The 26,629-nt window shown below is 43.3% G+C and overlaps 2 protein-coding genes across 2 annotated transcripts in view; one reads left to right on the forward strand and one right to left on the reverse strand.

Moving 5' to 3' along the window:
* HS6ST2 (heparan sulfate 6-O-sulfotransferase 2) overlaps positions 1 to 26,629 on the forward strand; it is a 175,356-nt gene that overhangs the window by 48,212 nt on the left and 100,515 nt on the right. The window lies entirely within an intron of this gene.
* Positions 281 to 1,099, reverse strand: LOC129341543 (ferritin heavy chain-like). Its single transcript, XM_054996802.1, has one exon. It carries the CDS (start codon positions 975 to 977, stop codon positions 429 to 431), a length of 549 nt encoding a protein of 182 aa, XP_054852777.1. The 5' UTR covers positions 978 to 1,099; the 3' UTR covers positions 281 to 428.

Below are 26,629 nucleotides of genomic sequence, written 5' to 3' on the forward strand. Positions count from 1 at the left end.
TAATAGACTTTCTTCCTATTTGCTCAGTGACAGCTGCGTTGGGAGTGTTTTTTCTTTCTCAGAACAGAGTGCATGATTGTGAAACATGGATTGTCAGTTAAATGAAAGAATTGTGGCATGTTTACAGTTAATGTTGGATGTTGCAAGAACATAACCTCCCAGCTTGGTTGTTCTTGATGAGTACAACCTTGTCACCAAGTCAATGGAAAGAGACTGGAAGACTGTTTTGGGGAGCAAATCCTAAACAGAGTAACTATGTGTAACTCTTTTTTTTTTCCACTTGGAACCAAGTCAGTTTATTGGGCATGAGGTACAACACAATAAAATTGATTTATTTTCCAGTAATGGACAGTGTTAGGGATAAACCAAAGAAACATGCATGGTCAAACAAAAAGCTCAAGTCCCAGTGAGGCATTAATGGCAGGCTTCTAGTTCTCATTGTCACTTTCTCCCAAGGTGTGTTTGTCAAATAGGTATTCTGCCATTCCAGATTTTGGTGCCCCCATCTTGCGCAGATTAGTCACATGATCACCCAACTCTTTGATAGATTTGACCTGCTCATCCAGATAGTGTGTTTCAATGAAGTCACATAAATGGGGATCAATTTTGTCAGTTGCCAGTTTGTGCAGTTCCAACAGAGACTGGTTCACATTCTTCTCCAAGTGCAAAGCACACTCTATTGCCGTCAGCCCACTCTCCCAGTCATCATGATCTGGTTTCTTGATGTCCTGGAGGAAAATCCGACCACCCCTCTGGTTCTGCAGCTTCATAAGCTTTTCTGCATGCTCTCGTTCCTCCCGGGACTGGTGCAAGAAGTACTTGGCAAAGTTCTTCAGAGCCACATCATCACGGTCAAAGTAGTAGGACATGCTGAGGTACACGTAGGACACGTAAAGCTCCAGGTTGATCTGCCGGTTGATGGCCGCTTTGCAGTCCTGATGGTAGTTCTGGCGCACCTGGGAAGGAGACGAAGCCATGGCAGCGCGGCTATGCGAGTGGCGGTGCGACTACTGGGCGGAGGCGGCGGGTCCGAGCAGGGAGTTCCGTCCAATCACTGTTGAAGCAGGAACCTCCGCAACTCGATCTCGCAGGTCGTTCAACTATGTGTAACTCTGTTTAAGATTGCACTGTTGGTAGTTCTCCCCTCTTCCTTCCCTTTCAGACCAACCAAACAGGTAGACGCATTTGGAGAGTTACTTGCAAAATGTGTGCCAAGTGTTTAATTAATTAACAAATCAGGATAAGTTCTGCCCCACCTTCCTGTTCTAAAAGAATGTTCAAGAGCTGCTAATGATAGTAATGCTAAAATAATTTATATGAAAACCTCCCATCCAATAATCCAGGTTCCTGCAACATATCACCATCTGCTGTTATCAAAATGTGGGCAGGTTCCTATGAGTAAAGTGCTATGGGTACTTTGTGCCCAAGTTGTCAAGGGCTTTTAAAGGTTAAACCCAGCACCTTAAATTGAACTCAGAAAGTGTGGAAACCAGTGCAGTTGGTGAACCACTGGTCTTGTATGTTCTTTGTGGCTATCAAAATCTGGGCTATTTGGACAACCTTCAGAGTCAGGCCCACAGGGAGACTAGTACAGTCTGGTTATTACTGAGATATGCATGACTGTGGCATGGTCTGTTTTTCTCTGGGAAGACCAGATTAAGGCTTTAAAAGTGTTTCTGGCCATCTTGGTAATTTCTTCATTCGATAGTATTCCCAAGTCTTTTGAGTTGTACCTCTGTTATTGGTGTTGTATCAGGTTTACCTGAAAATGACTAGATGGAAAACAAAGACCATTGGGCATAGCAGAATGATGCTGAGCAAGAAGAAGTTGGTAACCAATATGTGGGAGTCTAGTTTGGGATTAGAAGGAAGGGCAAGAAGAAACAGAAATCATACTTAAGCATGAAAAGGATGGAGACCTGTGCCCACCTAAAAACCAGTTGTCCAAAAACAAATACATGAATTAAAATAACAGAAGATTTTATAGACCTATGTGTGGTTCCCTCCATCTTGGGACACAATTCACACAAATGATTGTCATGAGATGGTTGCCCAGTACTGTCTCCTCTAACTGAAAGCAGTCCTCCCCCTTCCCCTCCTGCCCCCAAGACTTTGTGAAAATGCCTTTGAGACTCTTCCAACTGGAGATGGCGGGGAATGAACCTGGGACCTTCTACATGCAAACCTTGTTCTCTGTCACGGTTGCGACTTAGGCCTGGTTTTGGCCATTTGAAATTTGAGATTGTGGAGTTCAAAGAGAGAGAGGGAGAGAGGGAAGGGACCTATGTTGAATTGGGATTTTGTTATCAGCAAGGAGGAGGAGGAGGTGTTAACTTTTTCTTTTAAGGAGTTATGTAGAAGAGAAATATTTCCTGATCATTAGTAGCCAGGGTTGGTGGTGGTGTTGGGGTGTGTGTGTGTGTGTGTGGAAGGAAATTAGCACCTTGTAATCACTGCATAATTATTTCCCCTTAAACTGCTAACAAAAGACAAGCAAGCTTTACATCCTGTACATATATTCAACCAGGATGGCCTTTGTCAGGAGAGAAATGACACAGGGTGAGCAAACTGCTTATGAAGGTAAGACAATGAGGGCCCCATTTTTCAAAGGTTAAGATGTATTAGAAAGTACCTGTTCATCCTCGGAGTCATTAGCGCTGTGCGTGGCGCTCAGCATGTGGTATTTGGAAAAGGCCAGAGTAACCTTTTCAAGTGTGGTGCATGCTAAAAGGGATATATTTCCTCACGATTTCGCAAAAAGGGGTGAGAAAATCCCCTCCCTTTTAAAATGTGTTTAAAAATAACTGTCTTTACAGGTTAGCAAGTGGGAATAAATGCTCCTGAAATGTATCGGCTTTTGCTTTTAAAAACAATGCTTTAAAAAACAATTAGATAACTAAAGGCTTTACTTTTTAATGCTAACCAGCGTGAAAGTATGTGCGGGTTTTAGAAAATCAGGTTTTTACATTATGCAGATTCAAATGTTGTGCTCTAATTTAAATTGTCAGTATTTTAAGGTTGTTTTAACCACCTTGAGCTATATGGAGAGGAAGTATATAAATATTCTAAATGCATGTATATAACTGCTTACGAAATATTTTGTGCAAGGTGTTTTAGTTAAGAGAATTTGAAATTTTGGGGGTACACAGAGTGGTCTAGCTGCCAGAGTGGTACGAATAAATGTAGGTGCAGTTATGTCTGTACATAATAATAATAACTGCTGTTACATACCGTTCTTCTAGACAGATTTCTGTCCCTCCCAGAGCGGTGAACAAGTTAGTGTTATTATTATCCCCACAAGACAACTGGGCAGCCAGGGCTGAGAGGAGTGGCTTACCCAAGGCTTACTGAGCTCATGGCAGTAGTGGGATTTGAACCAGTAGAGTGCTCTGCTGATTCACAGCTGAACCACTTAACCACTGTGCTGCAGCAGTATAAGATTAATAAGATTAGATCAATGATAAGATTAGATTGGTGATACCTACTCAGTGGCTTAGGAGCCACGTGTGACTCTGATATGCCCTCCTGGGTCTTCTGAGAACTGTCCCTAAAGTCGTAATGTTCCTGCCCCCATAGGAAGAAACAGGTAAACGGTGAGCCTCCTTGAGGTGCAGGCCTCCTGCCAGGGTTGGAAGTAAATGTGGATTTTTGGTTGATGGTGGTCATGAATATGTATGCATGATCACTTGTGTGGAATTTTGGGCACACACATTGAAAGAATAAAATGCAGCACAAAGTAATAATTGCTGTAATAATGAAACCCAAGTCCCTTTTATTCTAAGCAGTTTCTTCAAGTGTCTGGAGAGAACTGATGGATTGGATGAGGGTGAGTATGGAAGAGCTACACGATAAAGACTGATGACCGTAAATTACGTGGTAGAACAGTTAGTTGGTGCAGTGCTGGTTCTGGGTAGGATTATACTTTTACTGATGAACTGGGTTGGAAGTGTAGGCACAATCCCGGGCTCAGATCTGTTCCTGGAGCCTTAGATGATGTTTGTTAATAGGGGGTACTTTTTCAGCTTCTGCTGATGCACTGAGATTGTATGCTGTTGGATTGGGGTCATGCCAGGGTTGTCTGTGCCTTGGTATCATCTAAATTAAACTCCTGCAATACACTCTTTGTGGTGCTGCCTGGGAAGACTGCCTGGAAATTCCGTTTCAGAATGCTCTGCTAATCTTCTGATGTGAAAGGAAGCATATAGCACCTGTACAGAGCCTCCTGCTAATTAAGATCTGCCTCCGAGTCTCTGAACAGGATATTGCCCATAGGTGGTATCTGTTCCATGCCAGACTGGTGTCTATCAGGAGCAAGACATTTTCAGTAGTGGCCCCAACTGTCCCACTGGCAAATTTATCCCACTGGTCTACTTTAGAGGGTAAGAAATGAGATTTTCTCTCACCAGACTTTTCATGGTAAAATTTGATTTTGTTTTTAGTGGGCTGCCTCTGTTGACAATGGTGTTTCTTATTTTATTGTTTTCACCTGATTGGGGTGTTTTCACCTGGTTTCTAAAGTGCTTGGAATTCTTCAGCATCAAAGAGCTGCTGGTCAATTTAAATAAAACTGTTTTTACCCCCAATGTAGCCTCTCGGTAGATTTACATAGAAGTGTTATGATACTGGCCATGTTGTTTTCATCCCAGAGCATTTTCTTTTCCCCCACTGCTGCTGCACACTGGGTTGACATTCTCATTGACCTGTCTACCAAGAAATCTCACATAAAATTGTTCACCACAAAGTCTCCCATCAATTTTTTCTCCCTTCCATATCTGACAGACCCATCTTTGGCTCTGTTTGCTTGGGAAAAATTATCACTATGTCAATAATGCATTTGAAGCTCCTGTATGAGTTTCTCTTCCCTTCTGTCTAACGTGCTTGGAAATTTGATCACAAACAAGGAAATCTAGAACGTGCTTGCAAGAGCCAAAGCAAGGGTTGTAGCAGCCTTTTCCACAGCTGCTATCTTTCCTGGCTGAGGTTTGGAGATATTGGGTTGCATTGCTGTGTGCAGGAACACCGGTTAAGCCCGTGATAGTGATCAGATCGGAGCACCAGGCATCCGACAGGACGTCAAACTTGTCACTTTCTAGCTGATTCTCCCCCTACCTCCTTACCTCTGCCCTTCCTTGACAAGGTTAGCTGGTGATTGTCAAGGATACCACTTGGAAGAGCAGCATCAGAGCATCAAGTGGAAGGGTTTATACTTGCAAAAATGTTAAGGTCAGGTAAAAAAAAAACCCAGGAAAGTTTTATTCTCAGTTTCTTTCTGCAAAGATGGCAGTCTCTTTAATAATTACTGCAATGTGCTTGATTATATGATATGACAGGGAGTAACCAGAAGAATAGGCCGTTTCATATCTATCCCATAATTTGGTTTCTTTTACATTTTTCTTTTTTTTTTTCACTGTAGCTTGCTTGAAGAATGGGTGGTTCAGCACAGGTCTGATTCTCTTTGTCTTTAAATTTCTGATTGCCTATGCTGTGCTGCAGGCATATGGGGGCCGTTTTCACATTTTGGAATCGTGGCGCGATGATGTCAGAAATCATGCCATGAAGACGCCATTGTTCTGTGAGTTTTGTGCTATGTAAAGACGTGTGAAAAATTTACTTCGCTTATACCTCATTGGGGACCCTTACTACATTCTCTTCTCTGTTTTGGACTACTGCTATTCAAGATCCCATATTCTGTGACAATTCTACCTCCTAGGGTTGGCACTTGGCAGACTTCTCAGATTCTGTGAGAACATAAAAATAGCCTTGCTGGGTCAGACTTAAATGTTCATCTAATTCCATATTCTTCCTCAAGTAGTGGCTGAGTGGTTGGAGGTGTCTGGGATACTTGCAGAACAGGGTAACAGGTACCCCCTGTTGTTTATCTCTGGTATCATACATTCACATGTATCCTTCCTCTGTATAAGGAAGTTCCATTCAACTGTCATTAGCATGATTTCCCCCCAGTCCTTTAAAAAGTCATTACTTTAGCCCTGCTGAATGTTACAGTGAATGCATATACAACCAGAAAGAGCCAGCGTGCTTTCACTTTATAAATAAAACCAAGGACCAATATCCATATCAGAGGTTTCAGTCACACATTTAGCAGTACATGTGTCCAATGTGGCATGAGAATTACTCAACACACATATAAAGAAAAAAATCAAGTGTACACTGTATGTAAATTGTGTATGTGTTTACTCTAGCTTTTGAACAGGGCTCATATCTTGTGGCAGTGAATTCTGTAAGCTAATTATGTGTTGCATGCTTAAGGGCTTCCTTTTTTTTTAGTTGTGGGCCGGTGCTTCACTGGCCCACAACTCAGACTCTCAGGATTATGGCACAGGGAGAAAATGGAATTCTCTTTCATGTGTTACAGATTTCATATTTTATAAATATTCTGTCTGGTCCTCCCCCCCCCCCACAAATGTGCCCTATTTTGCCGTAGCTGCAGAACTACAACAGCAAACAGCATTGTGTTTATAACTGTATTGTAATTTGTAATGTTAAAGTATTTGTATTTATTCCACATAAAATATTAAGCATAAGACACTTCTGCCCCATCTTATAGTGATGTGAGGGCCCAGAAAAAATGTAAAAAATTGGGGCTGGGGGGGGTGGTATTTGAGGAGATGTTTTCAGTTTTTCAAAGGGAAAAATGAGAAATTTTGAGGAGACGTTGAAAAAAACCCTCCTATGAAATATTTTCTCTTTTTAAGTGAGAAAACCTTGTCTAATGTAATGTTTCTCTCATTCCAAAGCATGAAAAGTCTGAGCACTTGGGGAGCACTCACAAAAAACTGTTATATTGTAGATGTATGCAGTATTTTCAAGATTTTTTTGTTTAAATGTAAGAATTTTAGCAACAATTAATAAGCTGTGTCTAATGATAGTACATTATTAAAGAGTTCAGAATTTTCAAAAAGTTAATATCCAAATATGATGGCAGTCTAACCTGTTGAGACCCTGAGAATTTCTGTCAAAATAATATACTTTCTTATATTTACTACAAAATTTGTTTTCTACCTTTAATTCTTATTGTTTTCCTACCTTTTTGTTGGCAAAATTAAAGATACATGTACTCTGGTAGTACAGGCTGCAACAGTTTGCAATTTTTTTTTCAAATATTGGGCACACTTGAATTTTTTTTAGACATTTATACCTTTAAATTCCTTACATTATATACAAATTAAGTATGGTTTTGCAAGGAGCAGTGGGACAGTGGTAAGTGTCTTCAGTTGTCCACAGAGACTCACCCTGACTCAATAATGCTCATAAAAGTTCTCTTTATTGCCAACAACCGCACCTCAGGCTATCTACACAAGCATGGTTCCCATCACCCACCTGCTTTGCCCTTTTAAAACCAAGGCCCCAGCCCCTCCTCTAGGTTCTTCCTCCTCCCGTCTCTGTGTCTTCTCAGCCCTTCCCAGCCAACTTGCCTTCCTCTCCTCCCAGGTCTCTCTTGACATCTCCCTTTTTATCACTGGGTCTCCATACATGCTGGCCAACCCAGCACGACTCCTCTCTCCTCTGAGCCTTGTACACCTCTACTTCTCATCTTGCCCCACCCCAGCTGGGTTTGCATAGGGCTAGCCAGAGACTGTTGCTGCCCACTGTGCTCCCAGCTGACACCCTGGCCTGGCAAACCTGCAACCTCTGCTGCTATGCTCAGCAGTGGCTTGGGGGCGGGGGCTGTTTTGCAGATGGTTCACCCCTACTCCTGCTGAGGCTGTCATGTTTCTACCCAGGAGGTAAGGCCTTCTCTGGCCTCCATTGCTGCCTCAGTGCCACACTAAATTATAAATGACACACACCATGTTGTTCAATCAGTAAAAGACGTTTAGGTTTGATAGGAAAGTAAATATTGGATATATTTCAATCCCCCACCCTCAGATTTCTCTCTCTCTCTCTCTCTCTCTCTCTCTCTCTCTCTCTCTCTCTGTGTGTGTGTGTGTGTGTGTGTGTGTGTGTTTTCCCACTGTGGCTTCAAAATGTCTGGAAATTTTACATGACTGCTACCTTCCCCTCTCCCCCTGCATTCCTACAAATCAGGAAGATGGTGGCTGGAAAGCAAGCTGAGTCTCCGTGACTATCCTTTCGAAATGAAACATTTCATATTCATGAAGCTACATTGAACATCACTTAGCAGATATGGAGTGTTGATTGTGACCAGAAGGATCGCCTTCGTGATTTCTTTGAGTATCAGTGTCCTGCTTGGAAAGGTAACAATTTTTAATTTGAGAAGTGCCACTCACCAGTATCTTCTGTTCAATTAAAATGGAAGGTTGCATGGCCTCACTGATTAGAGAAGAGTGGTGTTAGGTCAAGTGAAGGCACACAAGCCAAAGGACTCGATGGATGAAGAGTGGAAGTGTTAACTGCTTGAGAGGACTCCATGAAAATGGTTGTGTGATGCTGTCTGAAATCCAAAGGAATAGCTGTGCTTTGATGTTGTTGTGCAGCTACAGAAAAGGTTGAATTCTGAAAGCTATCTGATTCACACATTCCCATTTTGATGTTGTTTCTTCCTCTTAAGAAATGAAAATTTGTTTATTTTTACACCCGTTTCTCTTTTCCCGTGATGAATCTTTCCCATTTAAAACAGTGTTGATTTTCCATTGGTGTCATGTAAACACTAAACAGTATAAAAGGAACAAAGGAATAATCAACACTCATAACCATGTATGCTTCTACAGAAAGTGGTGGGGGCATTGTTCCCTGCTTAGAGAGCAGGAAGCCCCTTGTTTGAATGGAACAGTTTGAATGGGAACTCTGTGTGAAGTTGTGTTTGTTGTGAGCCCGTCTCATGGGCTTCGCAAAATGTTACTGTTTAAACCAGATCAAAAACAACCCTCTTTGATCTGGTTCAAAGGGGCACCTGCAGGATTGCTGCAGATGGAGTGAGTCTTGGGCTGTGGAGGGTGCACTCATTGTATTGCTCTTTTTGTAAACGTGATGGAGGATTGGGGGTGGCGATGGTCGTGGCAACCTGTGGAGTGATTTTGGGTGTGTCTGAACCCAGTTCTTGCTTGCTCCCACCCTGCTTGCTCCTGCTGCCTTAACAGAAGCACATTTTCTTGTCCCTGTACAGATGCTACCAATAATAAGATGAAACTGAAAAGCACGGCTTACAAAATGAAATCTGAAATATATCTCTCTTCAGGCCAGGTTAGGGAAAAATAATATCCAAACGGTCATATTTATATATATAATTTTCCCTTTTTACTTTAAGGTTTCATTCTGTTATCTGTACGATATCCCCATTTTGTTGTTCTGTATGTTTTCCCTATGTTTTTCCTATACCCAGTTGCAACACCAGACAGAGAAAAGAAAGTACTTATTTGCTCAAAAATGTTTGGAGTTCCCTGCCATAGGATGTAGAGGTTTAAGCACATTCCTGAAGGGAAGGTCCACCAATAACTGTTAGCCATGATCACTAACTGGACCTTTCTATGTTCAAAGGCAGTAACCTTCTGAGTACCAGTACTAGGGATGACAGTAGGAGGCTTTGGCCTACATGCTTGTTGGCCACTGGGTAAAACAGGATGGTGAACTAGATGGACTGTTGGTCTGATCCAGCGGGGCTGTTCCTACACTTTCAGAGAAAGCAGTTTTGATGTCGTGTTCAGTATAGTGATCTGGGAACCCTTGGTTCAAATCTGCCCTCTGCCATAGGAACTTGTTGGGTGGCCTTGGGCTAATCATACCCTCTCCTCCTAATCTACCATACAGAGTTTTTGTGGGGATGAAATGAAGAACGGAGAATCTGGTATAACATTCTGAGCTCCTTGGAGAGGATTAAAGTGTGTGTGTGTAAGCTTGCAGCCCTGCTTTGGTTGGGAGGTTGTAGGAAAGAACAAATTATTACAGGAGAGACGGTGCAGTTAGGGATAGCAAAGGATGCTGAGAATGATCTATGGAGTAGGAGGCTAGGCGTGGGTGGCAGGGGAAATGGGAGAGAGGGAGTTGGCTGCATGGCCTCTGACAGCTCCAGGGCTAGTAGCAACTGACTTTATCAAAGTTTGGACCCAGACTGAACTACTTCGTAGGGGAAACAGGTTCTTTAGACCCAGCTAGCTCCATTTCTCCAGCACGAGTGCCTCTTAAAGGACTTTTACATGTGCTTTGATCTTTATGCTCAGGAATCTTCTGGCAGGTGTTCACTCTTACACAGATTTCCAGGGGATGCTAGAAGATAAGGAGTGCCAGACTGTATTCTGGGGTTCAAGTCTAGAGGTTCTGTGTTACTGTTAGCCTGTTCTTTCCTAGATTGGACCAGCTGGGCTTTGACGCTGTTAGAGTAATAGCCAGGTATTTGCAGTGTTGACATTTTGAAGTACTTCTCTTTTAATTGCAGTTGTGGTAACTTTGTGGACCTGAGGAACAAGAAACAGAAAGCAGATGAGATGAGACATCAAAAACTTGGAAGAACTGGCCCTTTAAAATTGAGAATGCAAGCAAGTTTTGAGTTAAGTACAACTCCTCCTGTCAGAAGTATTCAGACAGGATAAAACTTGCCTTGTGCTTCTGGGTCTGTGCTTGCTTGGCAAAGTCTGCTGCATTTTAGAACAAAAAAGCAGGAAGCAGCAGATTTTGAGTAGATGGAAACAGAAGGATGAAAAATGCTTGTTGGCTGCTGGGATACTTGGAGAAAGGCTGTCAGTCCGTGGATGTGTGCAAAGAAAGTCTCTGGGAGAGGCTGCAGAGTTTCCCCTGGAGAAGAGGGGGAGGTCTGTGTTTAAATTCTGACATTGTGCTTCTGTGGATCTACTGTTATGGGTACGCCCCTCAAGAATTCACCCTCTTATTTTGGAGATAATACAAGATGTCTCCTTTTGAATAGCGCATTAAGAACATTATTTGCTTGCCAGGGTTGGGGGGGAGGGGAGCAAATGCATGCCGAGTCAATTGGGGTGAGTGTGGCAAACTGCCCAGCATATGGTCTATGCCAGTTATCATGGAGTGGAACAAATGGATTGTTCTGAGCAGCCAGCCTGAGAATCTCTCCCCCCCCCTCTCCCCCAGGCAGCAAAATCTGCCTTGTTTTCAGAGTCTAGTGAAATCACTCATGACAAGTATATGGCTAAGTGTTTTCAGCCTGTTGAAAAACACACATGCACACATACTGTCACACCTGTCTCTGACTTTCAGAAAGCTGTCTCTTAGATACTGTTTTCAAAAGCAGAAGATAAAATGCCTGGATTGGACCTCTGTGGTGGGGGGCTGATAGGATTTGAATTCTCTTTCCATGCAAAAACAAACAAACCTGCCCTACCCTGCAGATAGAAAACTAGATATCGAGGTAAAGGCAAGGCCAAGAACCTGGTGCAATCTACCACCATTCGATGGCGCATGCCCATGTGATAAGGCTTATCCCAAAGTTGTCACAATTCATCTAATTGCTTTTCCCAGCCACTGAGAGCCAAGCTACAAGTGACGCCTGACAGAGGTTGGACACTTGTCAGCTTCCCTCAAGTTTTGATGGGAAATGTAGGCATCCTGGTCTTGCAGCTGTAATGTAGAGCCAAGCTGTAAAACTAGGACGCCTACATTTCCCATCAAAACTTGAGGGAAGCTGACAAGTGTCCAACCTGTGTAAGGCGTCACTTGTAGCTTGGCTCTGAGTTCATGGTAAGTTCTACTTACTTTCTCTGTGGTTATTTTGTCCAAATGTTTCATTTACATTCTGTACTTCAGAATGGCCGAGATTTCTTGCTTAGATCTTGCTTCTATGTGAACCGTCTGCTAGAAAGCTTACATGTGCTGTTGCATGTTGTGATGTGGATGTGCTTACAGTCATGGGAGAACCCCATGCCATGTGATATGGTAGCATTCAAAATTGTGCAAGTTCAGTGCACCCTAGTAAAACTCTTAGTTTTGGAGTAAGGCAGGGTGAGAGAGAAAATAATTGGAATGAAAATGCATTCTTCCAAGTCTGAGGATAGTGTAAGTATTGGTCACTTTAAAGTATACACCTAAAGCAAGTCTACAGGACCCTGATCCAAGCTAGAGGAACTTTTATTCTTCATCCTTCTACTGAGGGTTTTACTGTTCTGGAGCTCTCCCACAGGTTTTATGTTAGGATTAAGTAGCTTCTTTTAGTCTTAATTAATGTCTGGAGATGGAAACTTCTGAACGCTTTTTTCTGTAATTGATGCAGAGTTTACGATGTAATAAATAGGATGCAGTATCAATAATTATTATTGAACGACTTGTCTGCTCCAAGGGCGGCAGTGACAGTTATACTGGTGTGCTGCATGAAGGAGCAGAGCAATACAGCAGCCCCTTGAATCCTAGCCAGTTTTTTAGAGGTGAAAAACATATCCCACAATCTTCGTGTCCATTTTGCAACACGATACATTCATTGGGCACACAAATTCGAAATTCCAGCTAGCAGATAAATGGAGCTAAGAAACTGTACTGCAAAGATGGGAGCCACAGCACTATTTTCAGTTGCATCAAGCCCTTCATCAGGCAGAAGCAGCATACTCTTAAGATGCTTTTGGATGTTTATCAAATCAATCAAGCCAATCTGAGTCACAGCAAAACATGGAGGATGTGTGTGTGTGAGGGGGCATAAGAAGAGGAGACAGCCAACATAGATACTTTTTCAATCATGCAATATGCCCCAAGTAGGAATGGGTAGTCCTGTAGGTTTCGTTGCCAGTTAACATGGGAAGGAAGGGTGTATACCATGGCCGTTGTCACACGGGCTTTTATTTAGCACTAAAATGGCGCTATTTCCCAGCAAACACCCACCTTATTCCAACACTGTAGCGATTTTCTCCTTCTGCTTTGTGCTTGATAGTCGCGCTATTTTGTGCCTCAGTGTGAATGCTCTAACGGAATGTTTATATGCTGTTATTCCGTTATAGCGGAATTAAACGCCAGAATAATAAAAAAAGGGGGGGAGGAGCTGCTTCTGCGCGGTTAGAGAGAACAGAACAGAGTACTTCGGTGTGGACAGCTGGTGGCGCGAAGAGCCGTTAGGCGACCCAAAGAAACGTTACTGTGCCGATAACAGGTAGAACGCTATATGCTGTAAATTTAACGGAAGAGATGCCCGTGTGACGACGGCCCATATTTGGAGCTGAAATCCTAATCAGGGCACTCGCTCCGTCAAAAGAAGACTTCAAGGCAAAAGTGACACTGTGCCCAGCAAGAAATTCTGCAAGAAGGTCAAAATATGACCCTTTGTGAGCTATAAATTAAAGATGCGAGTAACTTGCATGGTCATGGGAATAATTTCTCCACCAATACACCATCTATAAACTGTCAGGCTGTTCAAACCTTGCAAATTCTAAATCAAACACATACAGACATATACAAAAACCTTACCAAAAAAATCCTTGTAATATTTCATTAGAAGGAAGTATCAGTTGAAGCCATGCCAGGAACCCGCCAATTCTCTGCCTTTCCAGGCTACTGCTGTGCTTTCAGAGGCCTTGTGTCAAGATGTTTTGGTGTTTGGGTTCCCTGTCCTTTCCAATTTAGCTCAGCCAATGTGAGTCATGTGGTCGTACTCTGAGCAAGCTGGTGCTCCCAGCTATGCTGTGTCAGAGGGATATGAACAGCACAGAACTGCGTTCTTACCAAGTAGGAGGGGAAAGGGAGGAAACTACATTGACTCTTCCCTACTACAATCTGCTAAAAAAACCAACCAGCTTTGAAAACACCTAGCACAAGTACAACAGAGGAAGTGGGGAGGGCATGGTAAACACACCAATGGCTTCTCTGCACTGCAGATTTGCAACCACTATGTGTTTGATGCTGGCTTGTAAGTTGCACCTCCTTCATGTCTGAATGCCTATTGGTTTAACTGTAGTTGGATCAGAAGCAAATCTAGTATTAATACAGCAGTGGATTACCTTACCTCCTTTCCCATACATGTGTGCACACATGTATACACATGTGCATGCACACACACAAGGCTCTCTCAAGGATAATCTCAACCCCAATGATATTAAACAAACTAGCCCTTTTGCTAGCCCAGCATCCTTCTAAAATTATGTCTAGAAAAATCTCAAATAAAAGTTCAGTGACACTAACACCACATTGTTAAGCACTCTTATGTTGCTGACTTGTGTGATTACTCTAGGAACATCCACAACTACATCACTGCATCTGTTTAACGGATACAATGACCAAGTGGTATAGGCTGCTGTTATGGACTGATTTTTACCAGCTGGGCTGGCACGCTGCTGTATATTTGAAAATGGAACTTGGTAATTTAAGTGAATCCAACCATCCTCCAAGGAGCCTTCCTCCAACATAAGTGATTCTTCCTTGGTGGTAGAAAGCACTTTCAAGTTGCAGGTGACTTATGTAGACCCTGTGGGGTTTTCAAGGCAAGAGATATTCAGAGGTGGTTTGCCTTTGCCTGCCTCTGCATAGGCTTTCTGGGTGCTCTTCCATCCAGGTGCTAATCAAGGCTGACTCTGCTTAACTTCCAAGATCGGATGAAATTGGACCAGCCTGGACCATACAAATCAGTTAAGTTGGAGGAAGACTCTATCGGCTTCAGACTTTGCTCATTGGAAAGATAGGATAGGGGTAGGAATCTCCCAAAAGAATTTTTCCATTAGCTCTCTTCAGTCATTATGTTCCTGTGACTGTACAGAATAATGATGCAACGTGCGATCTTCCTGATATCTGCAGTTGCCAATTCTTCTGAAGGGGGCAGTGCACGGTTTCCCCCCCCCCTCAGAAAACATGTACCAAATCCCAAGTTAAGCTGGCATCTGATATACATTCTAAGGCTGAAAATCATGTTGCTCTTTTCAGAAGAAATGGTGATTGCATGCATCAGGAGGTTTGTGTGTAGGGCATTTGTACCATATACTCAGTCAAATGTAGCTAATGAACAGGGCTGTTGTTGCTGCAGAATGTGTAGCTCATCTCACACTGCCTTGTGTCATCATGATGATGTATCCTCACCTCCCAAGTGGCCGCCCGTGATTGGGGTTGGGAAACATACCCGTCACAACAACATAATAATAAGGTAAGAAGAAATATGTACCATAGAACAGAATAGGGGATTCTATCTGTGGATGGCCAGTAACTTCCATAACATGTAGCCTAGCATTAGGTCTGCATCAGTTAGGAGATTGTCTATCTATTAGTTATGTGTGGTACATCATTGGCTTGAGCGGGGGTGGGGGGAGGAAGCATTTTCTGGTTTATTAAAGCATCCTCATGCTGTTTACAATCCCTTTCGGTAGTGATTCACCGTCCCCTCCTCCTTGTACACACTGTGAACTGACATGTTATAATGGTGAACTTCAGGGATTGGCTAAGCGGATGAGCTTCTGGATTCTTCTATTGAATGTATGCACAGGAATAACAGAAGCAGCAGGGCAGAGATGAAGAAGAAAGCTGGAGGCCAGCCTCTCTGATGCCTCAACATCATACCTCTGACTGGAACAACCTTCCCGTGAGGGAGCTTATAAACACTTTTCTTTCCTTAAGGGAAAAATGCACACAGACAAGAGACGGGCGCGTATAAATAATTTACCGAGCTGTAATATGCTGTAAATAACAGTCCTGCTGAATAATGAATTAACCCAAGTGCTGATTCATAGGTAAATATCTCTTGTAAAGCAGAACCTCTCTTTATGGACTTCACAGTCTTCTTAATACCTGGCCATGTATAATTAAGAGGTGGTTCAGGTGAAATACTGTTCTTGGTGGGGAGGCATAAATCTTTCAAAAGCACGGGCCGGGCTTGGCTTGGTGTCACTTACTGAGTTGCGGGCTTCGTTGTATAGCACAATCTGCAAAAATTTTGATTTAGCTGGGCTTGACTGTTTGCTCTTCTGAGAGTGGCGGTGTAATACCCCCTAATCTTATGACACTGGAATGAAATATAAATGTGACAGGAGAACAGTATAATAGGTCAGAGCCCAGAAGCCAGGCTAGGCAGTTGGAAACAGAAAGGGAAAGAGAGTGAGAAAATAGTATCAGTAAGGAATACAATAAATGTCTAAGCATTAGTAATTGTGTTAAAAGTTTGTTAGTAGTTAGTTAGTTCAGTTATTAAGTAATACTAAATAAAAATATCTAATTTATCATCACCAGTGTCTGCCTTTTCCACATACTTGATTTTTTGACTGTGCAATCCCTGAACCTTAGCACTGGTTCACCTCCTAAATCTCAAGTGCCCTTTCCCTTATATATTTAGTCTACGTATGCTTTTCATGTGTGAAGACAAGTCCATGTTGCTGTCATATCATGTGCCACAGGAGCTCATGTCCAGTTAATTTATCTTATGAGGCATCTCCATGTCAGTATGGGAGGTGTGAAGCTCTACTGGGATGTGTATAAGGGCCATGTTTTAGCAGCATGCCAGGACAAAGCATAGGAATGTAAGTGGACACATGAAGCTGGTTCATAATCAGGGTACCGGACCATCCTAGTTCAATATTGTCTCCTCTAATGGGCAGTGACTCTGCAAGATCTAACAGAGAAAGAGGTTCTTCCCCATACTTGCTGCCCAAGCTCCTGTGACTGGCAATGCTAGGAACTGAACCTGGGATCTTCTCCATGTGAAACAGATGCTATCCTATTGAACTCACAGCCCCTTTCCCGGCAGTATGCGAAAGGTAAATTTGACTTGGTAAGTGTAATAATGTTCAAGCCAGTCTCTTGAAGATGGATAACATTGGGTAAATATAATCAGGTGGCAATTTACCGTGATGTTAATGTTATTTATTTATTTATGTTCTGCTTTGCTTGCCAAGACACAAGGCAACTCACACAGTGTACGTCAATGCAATCAGTAGGATGAGGCAGTTGATAAACAATGTAATGGGACTAGGATTACAGAACTCTGAAATGAAGCATGAGTATTAGACATATGTTAAACATTGCATAAAGTGGTATTGCTTAAGTAGAAAACAATGCAGTGACAGCAAGATGAGACATACAGCAAACAGATAATATGTACTGTACGCAGTAGTGTAGTCCACAGTCCTGTTCCATTTATTAAAGCACTTTCTTGAGCTGTTGTATTATAATATGGCCCTATTTGCCTTTATCAAACTGCCGTCCTGAACAATTTTCTGTTTTACATAGTTTGCAGAATGGCAGAAATATTTTGTACCAGCTGAGTCTCTGAGTTGACTTCAAGGGCAGACCCATGTAGAGTGCATTACAGTAGTCTAGTCTCAGTGTTACTGTGGCATGGATCCAGGAGCCTAGATTGGCTGAATTAAGGTAGGGAGCCATTTTCAGGGCTAAATGCAGTTGGAAGAAAGAAATGCAGCTGCATTAACTTGCTTATGCAGCAGTAATGCTGAGTCCAGTGTAACCCCTAAGCTCTTAACTGAGTTAATAGCGGTCAGCTGAATTCTGTTGGAAGTGGGAAGCATATTGTCCTTCAAGATGTCAGCCTTCCCAACCAGCGTTCTTGAAGTGGGACATTTCTGCATCCTGCAAGAGGCCAAGGAAATGTTTTAAGTGTTTCTGTATCTGGAATGAAACAAAGAGGTTAGGTTGTCTTCAGCCTTTGGTAAGGCCATCCAGGAGACAGGCTTACTGAGGAGTTGGTGAAGTGGTTGTCTGAATTGATTAAGAAGAATTTTGATGCAGACAAAGAAATCAGTGCTGGGGGTGGGGGTTAGAGGGGAGGCGGGAACTTCTGAGTGATATTTTCCCTTCAGCTAATAAATAATGCATCTCACATATGCTTTGAATGTGCTCACAACATGATACCATTTTCTGTATCGTGAAGGATTGAGGAATCTGAAAAGCAGTTTTTCAACTGGAGACATAGCTGCCACCTGCTGAGTATTTCCCCCCCAAACCCCGCCTGCAGCCTTGGTGGGGAATTTTTCAGAGCTACAGGTGTGTTTAAAGCCATGCCATCCCTTCCCCTCCAGACATGAGAGTAAAAAGAGGTGCATCAAGAAATTGTGTGGGTGGCCAAACCCCACGAGAAACATATAAAAACGGTGGCAAGATTGTGGGATGAAACCTGGATCTCTCTTTTTCCTTGGGACTTGTGGATCATGCTGAAAAGCAGTAACCTTTCTGGCATTTACTTGCTTCTCTTGCTGGATCAGAATTGCCTTGCCTTACTTGTTCTCTGTACTGGAGAGGTCGATGCTATTGCGACTCTTAAATGTTTATCATCTGACTGTAACATGTGTAAAGAAATATCTTTTCTTTGGTGGCCCAGCTGCCTTTTGTGGTACCTGGTAAATTTCTCATTGTGCACGTCTTTCTTTCTTTCTTTCTTTCTTTCTTTCTTTCTTTCTTTCTTTCTTTCTTTCTTTCTTTCTTTCTTTCTTTCTTTCTTTCTTTCTTTCTTTCTTTCTTTCTTTCTTTCAACTGTTCATTAGACACAGTGAGGTGTGCAGTTTTTGTGATCTGGAACGTACACTTACAGGTACTTCTTCATGTAGCAGGATGTGCACTCGTTTTCTATAAATGTCCCACTTCTGGGGGAAACAACATAAAATGGAGAAAGCAAGGTAAAATTAAGCTCTTGCAGAATTAGAAAGGGCATGAAAACTCAAGTAGACACAACTCCTTTTTTAACTCTCTGGGCCAGAGGGCTGGTGTCTCATAGATATGCTGGAAACATCATCTCTGCACCATGATGCTTCTGCTTCTGATTGCTCTGGGATTTTTCATGAATCCACTACTGGATTAGCCCAAAGAACAGCAACCAATATAGACACCTGCAGAAAGCTTCAGTGACTACCCTGTCTTTTTCCAATAAGACTCTATGTAATTTAGTATTTCGTATATTGCACTAACATTGCCCATCTTTGTTTGGTACAAGAGAAGTACACAGTCTTAACAACTGGTGGTGTTCAAGGCGAGTTTCAAGTCTTGAGCCATCCGCTCCAAGTATGCCTCTACATTCGTAAGAACTTAAAAACGTAGGGCTTTCCAACACCAGAGCCGTCATTGTACCAGTCAGACAGAGAGAGTATTACGTGGGAGTTAGTACATCAGCAGTCCTTTTTCTTCCCCATGTGCCCAAAAGCAGGTATAGACACATAAATCCAGAGCAGAGGGAGCTGGAACTTGCATAAATCATAGTGACTCCCTCTTATCCACTGAGCCTTGCTAACGGTGTACTAAGAACCCCAGTGGACATAACTAAGTATGCCCCCCACTACTTGGCTCAACAGCTAACAGCCATGGTGCAGGCATGGTTTGGCCTCTTCATCTAAGAATAACTCATGAATGACAGCTAGCACAGTGGTTCAGTGGTTGGCCTGTGAGCCAGCACTCTGCTGATTCAACTCCCACTACTGCCATGAGCTCTGCAGGTGGCCTTGGGGAAGCCACTCCTCTCAGCCCCAGCCCCCAGCTGTATTGTGGGAATAATAATAGTACTGACTTTGTTCACTGCTCTTAGCAGGGCACTAGTCTGTCTAGAAGAGCGGTATATAAACACACTGTTGTTGTTATTATTTTTTCATGGACTGCCTTGGCATTTAGCAACTACACCCGTAGACTTGATGGTGACTGGTGAACATCATCATTAATATATGTTTACTTAAGTCAAGTTTTATGCATTTCAGACAGGGGAGCCAGAAAAAAAGAGCCTAGGTTTGGAGCATGTGTGTACACACACTTTCCCTTAAGCTAAATAACACAGGATGCAGTCTGCTGGGAAGTTCTCCTTCTCAAACCCCACTGGAACAGTTGTTGCAGAAGAACTTAGCAGCAGATGGTGTCCCATAAGTTGTATATTTTCTTTCTCCCCAGCACCCAAATCTGTCATCTTGTGGATCTTACCTCTATGACGATCACCTCCCATATGGTAGTGTGAGAGAGGGGTATAGAACAAAACTGAACATGAGAAATACAAGTGTGTTTGTCTTCCCTCCTCATAAGCCTGCATTGCAGTCACAGAGATGGGGGAGGGAGGCAGGAAGCCCGGCAAGTCTTTGAAGCATGAGTGGGGAAAGATGCCTTTTTCAATTCATCTTTCAGGTTCTGTTCGATAAGGCATCTTATCTCTTCTGAAGCAGGGGGTGAGTGGGCAAAGGAGGGGAGAAATCTACTTCTTCAGTCAGAATCCTCTTCAGCAAAGAAAGGAATGAATTAGGCCCTAATCAGGCTTTGGGTTGGCTAGAGAGAGTAGATTTTTCTCATCTTTATCTGGAAGAGCAGAGCCTTGCCTTTACCTAACATCTGTAGGAACATTTAGTCCATCTCAGTGGATAAAATGCCAAATGATTAGGGAATATTCGTCACCTACAGGACCTCTGTGTTACTCTAACATAAATGGCAATTTGTATTTATGAAACTTGGGCACGATCAGTGATGGTTTTGCTGCAGAGGCTCAGATCACAGCAAGAGTGAACTTTTCTCAGAAGCAGTTTCTTCCTCAGTGGCTGTGTATACATTTCCCACTGAAGTAAGTAAGGTTCACTGCAAAATATGTGAAAGGAGGTGTATATTTCAGCATAAAGAAATAAGGGTTATCCTGAGGATTTGCTGTGCCAGGCTTGAAAACACACAGAAGTGTCATGGCTGCAAATGACAAATGGGTTGTAATGACCAGGGTGGGTGGATGGGCACTGGGAATGCCCCAGTTGCAGCCCTTTAGTGATGGGCAGATGGATATTTGGTGGCAGAAGAGAGAGAAACCAGGGATATTAGGTTAGACTTTTGTGGACTTTCCTCCCTGTGGATACTCTCTGACCTAAGATACCCCACTCATCACATTTATTTATGCATTTACTTGGATGTATGAATTGCTTTTTATATAAATAAAGTTAACGTGGTATATGACAGAATTTAAAAACAAACATACAGTTTAAAATCCATAATGGTCATGTATGAGACTACAAAAATAAAAACAATTAGCAGGAGGATCCAAATTTCATAAAATCATCAGTAAAAGCCAAGTCAGTGTGCCATCAAGTCTGTAGGTTATGTTGCTAAATAGTGAACGCTTGTCAAATCCAGTATTAACCTGATTGCACTCAGTAAGAGTGGAACATTTCTTGTTAAAACAAACCCAAACAGGCTTTATTAACGATTCCCCACCACTACCAATTTGTTCTTTCTGAATATCTTGAGGGCACCAAAGCTTTTTCCAAAGGCCTCTAAATGCTGTGATGTTTTTGGAGTCCATCCAGCAGTTCTGAAGAATCTCTGTTGCCCTTTATGTAGCTCTTCCTATTAAGGGCGAAACAAAGCTGTACAGTTGTTTGATAAGTATTTGTTGAAAACAGAAAATCTGACTTTTAAGCATTATATTAACTGTTTATTTGACATCCACCGCTTCTCAAGTCAATTTGCTGTTGATTTTATGCAGGGCTTTTTTTGAGCTGGAATGCCCCAGAATGGCATTCCGGCAGCTCTTTAAAATACCTGCGTGACTAGTTTCATGTGGGTATTTTTAAAATGGCCTATTTTGGATCAGGCCACTGCTGGGTGGGAGAGTATTCTCCTGCCTGGCACCAGCCTGATCCTGTCTGTTTCAGCCCCCATCTGGGCCATTGTGGGCCCTAAAAAGGTCCAAAATGGCTAAAATGGCCCGGATTCAAGCTTAATCGTCCGGTGCGGGATGATGGGGTGTTCCCTCGCTCAGCAGTGGCCTGTTCCAGGCCATTACGGCCCCAATCCGGGCCGTTTTGGCCATTTTGGGCCCATTCAGGGCCCCAAATGGCCCGGATCGGGGCTGAAATGGCCAGGATCAGGCCGGTGCTGGGTGGGGGAGCATTCCCCCGCCTGGCAGCAGCCTGATACAGGCCAGTTCAGCCCTAATCCAAGCCGTTTTGACTGTTTGGGGCCTATTTAGGCTGTTTTGTGCCCATTTAGGACCCAAAACTGCTAGGATCGGGGCCGAAATGGCCAGGATCAGGCCGGTGCTGGGTGGGGGAGCATCCCCCACCTAGGAAGGATCGGGCACAAAATGACCAGGATCGGGCCTCTGCCGGACAGGGGAACCCTCTCCCACCTAGCAAGGATCGGGCACAAAACAACCAGGATCGGGCCTCTGCCAGGCAGGGGAACACTCTCCCACTTGGCAGCGGCCCAATCCGGGCCATTTGGGGCCACTTCCAGCCATTTTGGACCCAATTCAGGCCTGAAATGGCCAGCATCAGGCCCAAAATTTCCAGCATCGGGCCCCTGCCAGGTGGGGGAAGACTGCCCCACCCAGCAGCAGCCTTAACCTGGTCCTTTTGGTCCCGATTTGGCTATTTTGTGCCCAGTTTGTGCCCAAACTGGCCAGGATCAGGTCTCTGCCGGGCAGGGGAGTGCTCTCCCGTGTGGCAGCAGCCCGTTCCGGGCTGTTTCTGGCTCCGTTTTGGCCAAATTTGACCAGAATGGCCCATATCGGGCCCTAAATGGCCAGGTTTGAGCTGTGACCTTGCAGGGGAGTGCTCTCCCATGTGGCAGCAGCCTAATCCTGACTGATTCTGGCTGTTTTTGGCCCTTTCCTGGCCGTTTTTGGCCCCTTTGGGCCATTTTGGGCTCAATTCAGGCCCCCAAATGGCCAGGATCAGGCCTGAAACGGCCAGGATCAGGCCACTGCCTGGCGAGGGAGTGGTCTCCTGTGTGGTAGCAGCCCGTTCCAGGCTGTTTCTGGCTCCGTTTCGGCCCAGTTTGACCAGAACAGCCCATATTGTTCCCTAAATGGCCAGGTTTGAGCTGCTGCCCTGTGGCGGAGTGCTTTTCTGTGTGGCAATAGCCTCTTCCTGGCTGATCTTGGCCATTTTGGGCCTGTGTTGGCCCATTTTGGGCCCATAATGGCCCAGATCCGGCCACTGCCTTGTGGGAGAGTGCTCCCCCGCGGCAGAGCAGCCCGTTGCGGGCTGAATTGGACCCCCCCCCCTTGGAGCACAGGATCGCTCCTGGGGTGGCCACGCCTGCGTGATGACATCACTTCCTGGAAGTGATGTCATTGTGCAGTCCCGGGATGTATTGAGAGGTGCACCACCTCCTCCTGGGAGTTGCCCCGGGGGAGAGTTCCCTCACCTCTTTCCCCAGAAAAAAAGCCCTGAATTTATGGGTGCTGTTGCTGACCAGATGGGAAAATCAATGATGGGGCAAAACTGACATGCATCAATGAGATCTGGTTTGTCAAGACAATTTTGTTCTTCAGGTTCTTAGAGCAGCCCAACAAAGACTTGGAGGGTGGGGGTAGAGGAGCCATCTTGGTCTGTGCAAGTTCCAGCTCCCTCGCCCAGTCCAGGTTCCTAGTCCGGCAGAGCTCTGGATTTTAGTGTTTATACCTGGTGCTGGGCATATAGAACAGAATAGCAATTCATTTACTATACTGCAGGATTTGAGTTCAGCGGCACCTTAGAGACCCACAAGATTTTTAGTGTTTATGCTCAAAGCTCGCTTCTTCAGATACTCAAATCCTGCTGTTCTACCTCAGACCAACATGGATGTCTACGTGAAACTAGGTTAATATACTGATCGCTCTAATGGGCTTGCTCTTGGCTTTGGTGTTGGAAATCCCCAGGCTTTATTCCTGAGGAAGTTCATCGTTAATATGGAGGTTGCTTTGTCTTGGGTGAGTCAGGAATTTGTTTATTTCTTTCACTTATACTTCTCTGCTCTCCAGTGGGAACCCAAAGTGGCTTACGTTGTGCTCCTCCCCTCCATTCTATCCTCAAAACTGTAGGAATAAAGCACTGTGGTCTCATTTGAATGTGCAGGGTGCTTGCAGAGTAAAAGGCTTGATATTTTATATAGTTTATCTGTAGCTCCTGAACTAGCATCTCCCTGCTGTGAGTGAAGATTCTGTTCTGTGTCAATTGTAAAATGTCTGTTGGTGAAACTCTCTCTCTCTCTCTCTCTCTCTCTCTCTCTCTCTCTCTCTCTCTCTCTCTCTCTCTCTCTCTCTCTCTCTCTCTCCCCTGTATAAGTGATGAATATGTCTCTCTCTGTTTGTTGTATATATTATTGTAAATAGTTCTTAAATGAAACTCTTCTTTAACTAAACAAACATCTTAAATTATATTTCTTCTCACTGGACTTCACTGTGTGCTCTGATACACACATTCACGTGTGAAAAGGTGGTATGTCCTTCATCAGGTGAGTGATGGGATATGCCCCGTATTGGTAGCAGAGGATGGTCAAAGCTCGCTTCTTCAGATACTCAAATCCTTCACTTCTACTGCAAACCAACATGGCTGTCTACATGAAACTAGGTTAATATACTGATCGCTCTAATGGGCTTGCTCTTGGCTTTGGTGTTGGAAATCCCCAGGCTTTATTCCTGAGGAAGTTCATCGTTCATATGGAGCTTGCTTTGTCTTGGGTGAGTCAGGAATTTGTTTATTTCTTTCACTTATACTCCTCTGCTCTCCAGTGGGAACCCAAAGTGGCTTACATTGTGCTCCTCCCCTCCATTCTATCCTCAAAACAACCCCATGTGACAGAATAGGCCAGAGAGTATGTAACTGGTACAAGGTCACGCAAGCTTTCCTGGCAGTGTGAGATTTGAACCTGGGTCTTCCTAGTCTGACTCTCAGGCCTCTACACACTGGCTTTCAGCTGACTTAATGGATATACTGTCTTATAGCCCACTATTTATGCTTGCTTTGGGTAGGCCAGCCTTGTTGTAGGGAAGACTTGGTACAGCAGAATAGCATCGGCAGCCCTGGGGAGCTTTGCAATATGTATGACAGGCATGGCATTTTTTAAAAAATCAGTGTCAGTTTTTCAGTTGGATTTTGCTCACTAGTATATTATGGAAAATCAATAACTGTAGAGGCATGAAACACAATAATTTTCTAATATTTACTTTATCCTCTGCAGTGAATTATTTGGGCATGCTTCTTATGGTGATAAAAATTAACACAGATTATGTATAATATGATATGATAATTTAGAACCTTAGGATGTTAAATTGGTTTAAGGCAGATTAGTTACCCCTTAACATGCTTCTAGCTGCTATTAGTGTGCTAAAAGAGTAGATTTCCCCCACTCTTTTGATGGGCATTTGGTGTGTCTTCTTAAACTGGCACTAGAATTTTGAGATGGTTCATACAATCACTTTTCTTTGCCTATGGGGAAAACTGAGCAAATCATCGGCCAGAAAAGCTGAAAAAATATTATCGTGCATAGGTTGTTCATTAATACCGTTTTTGTTACTGTTCTTGCTCCTAAATATTGCTAGCTGCTGTACAGAGTTAAAAAATAAAACAAGCCCTGCCTGTACGTTTACAATCTAAAGGCAGATGCAAGACACAATAGGACCAAGGAAAATCATAGAGGTTAATCAGAAAAGCCAGAGTGACTAGACATGTTTTAAGGAGGTACTTGAATATATCTGAAAGAGAATCAGTGAACACAGGTGGGGAAAAGAGAGGGTAACTTTGGGTTTAACTAGAACATTAGTATTTGTAGAGTAGGGTTCTGGGAGGAGGAGATAGTGAAGGGCAGGACCAGATTGTTGTTTGAAATTGGGTACAAGAAGCATAAAATGAAGTGAAGCCAGAAAAGAGAATACTACTAAGACAAATACAATCTTAATATGAACATTACATACAATTACTTTTTGGGATTTTATTATTTCTGTAATGTGGCACCCTTCCTAACAGCCATTCTGTTATGCGATGACTGCTGGACACTTGCATGCCTGTTCATGGGTTTGGTCTTATTTGCATGAATCTGTAAGTGGGAGGTTATTGTGTTTTATGGCTGTCATTCATTTGAATAAACCTTGGTCTTTAAATTAACTAGGAGACTGAAGCCGACTCTGCATGGGTCAATTTCACTGGTTCAGTTCCCATACAGCAGTGGGGTTTTTTTTACCATCTGCACCAGATTTGCTGCCGTGAATAGTCACTTTGGCCACTATGCGGCTTTTCCACGGTTTTCCTGAGAGCACTTATACCTCAACTTAAATTTTTTTTTTTTGCTTTGTGGTCAGCTGTTTCCCCATGCATACTCTTTATTTCATGTTTTAGTGTTCACCCTCTTCCTCTCCCGCCTTCTGCCAGCCCACTGCATTGTGATTGGCTACTCTCATCTATCCAGCCACTCCCTTTCTCCCCCCCTTTCTACCTTTCCCCCTCCTCTCTTTTTTTTAAAAAATGATTTTTTAATAGCTTTTTATTAGTTTTCTCATATAGGAATAGGGAAGGACAAGGAAAAAGGTAGGGAGGGAATATCAAATACATATAATATATATCTATGAAAAAAATGATTTTTAAGTCCAGTGCAGGATCGATGAGTTGCTGGTTTGAAAGCACGCAGGGGGAAGTTCTCTTTTTATTCTTTTTGCTTTGGCACAGGTGGGAATTTTGTCTAGGGGGCTAAATATCTGGGTATCAGAAATAAAGATTTTAATATGGAGTTTTAGATTCTCTTTTTATCCCATGGTGGAGAAACAGATGCTTGGGGGCAACAGAGATGGAGGCAGGAATGGAGCTTTGCCAGCAATGCATCGCTGCTCTGATGAGATGATCACTTCAAAATAAAATTCCTTTTTAAAATCATTATTTCTCTTTGTTTCTGGGAAAGAACATTTCCTTCTTCACACGAGTGATTCAAATGAATGCTTGAATCTCCACCCCCTCACTTCTTCTATTGTTTCTAATGTTTGGCTAGCCAATAGTTGATTCTAACAGCCAATTTCATGTAGAGTTCCTTAAAAGGAAAAAGAGGAACACAGGCAAATCAGGATCAACAAAGGGAGGGG

The sequence above is a fragment of the Eublepharis macularius genome, chromosome 13, assembly GCF_028583425.1.
Source record: "Eublepharis macularius isolate TG4126 chromosome 13, MPM_Emac_v1.0, whole genome shotgun sequence".
In the NCBI taxonomy this organism is placed as follows: Eukaryota; Metazoa; Chordata; class Lepidosauria; order Squamata; family Eublepharidae; genus Eublepharis; species Eublepharis macularius.

Excerpts from the sequence above, each read along its gene's own strand:
- LOC129341543 (XM_054996802.1), bottom strand. The coding sequence starts at position 977 with ATGGCTTCGTCTCCTTCCCAGGTGCGCCAGAACTACCATCAGGACTGC.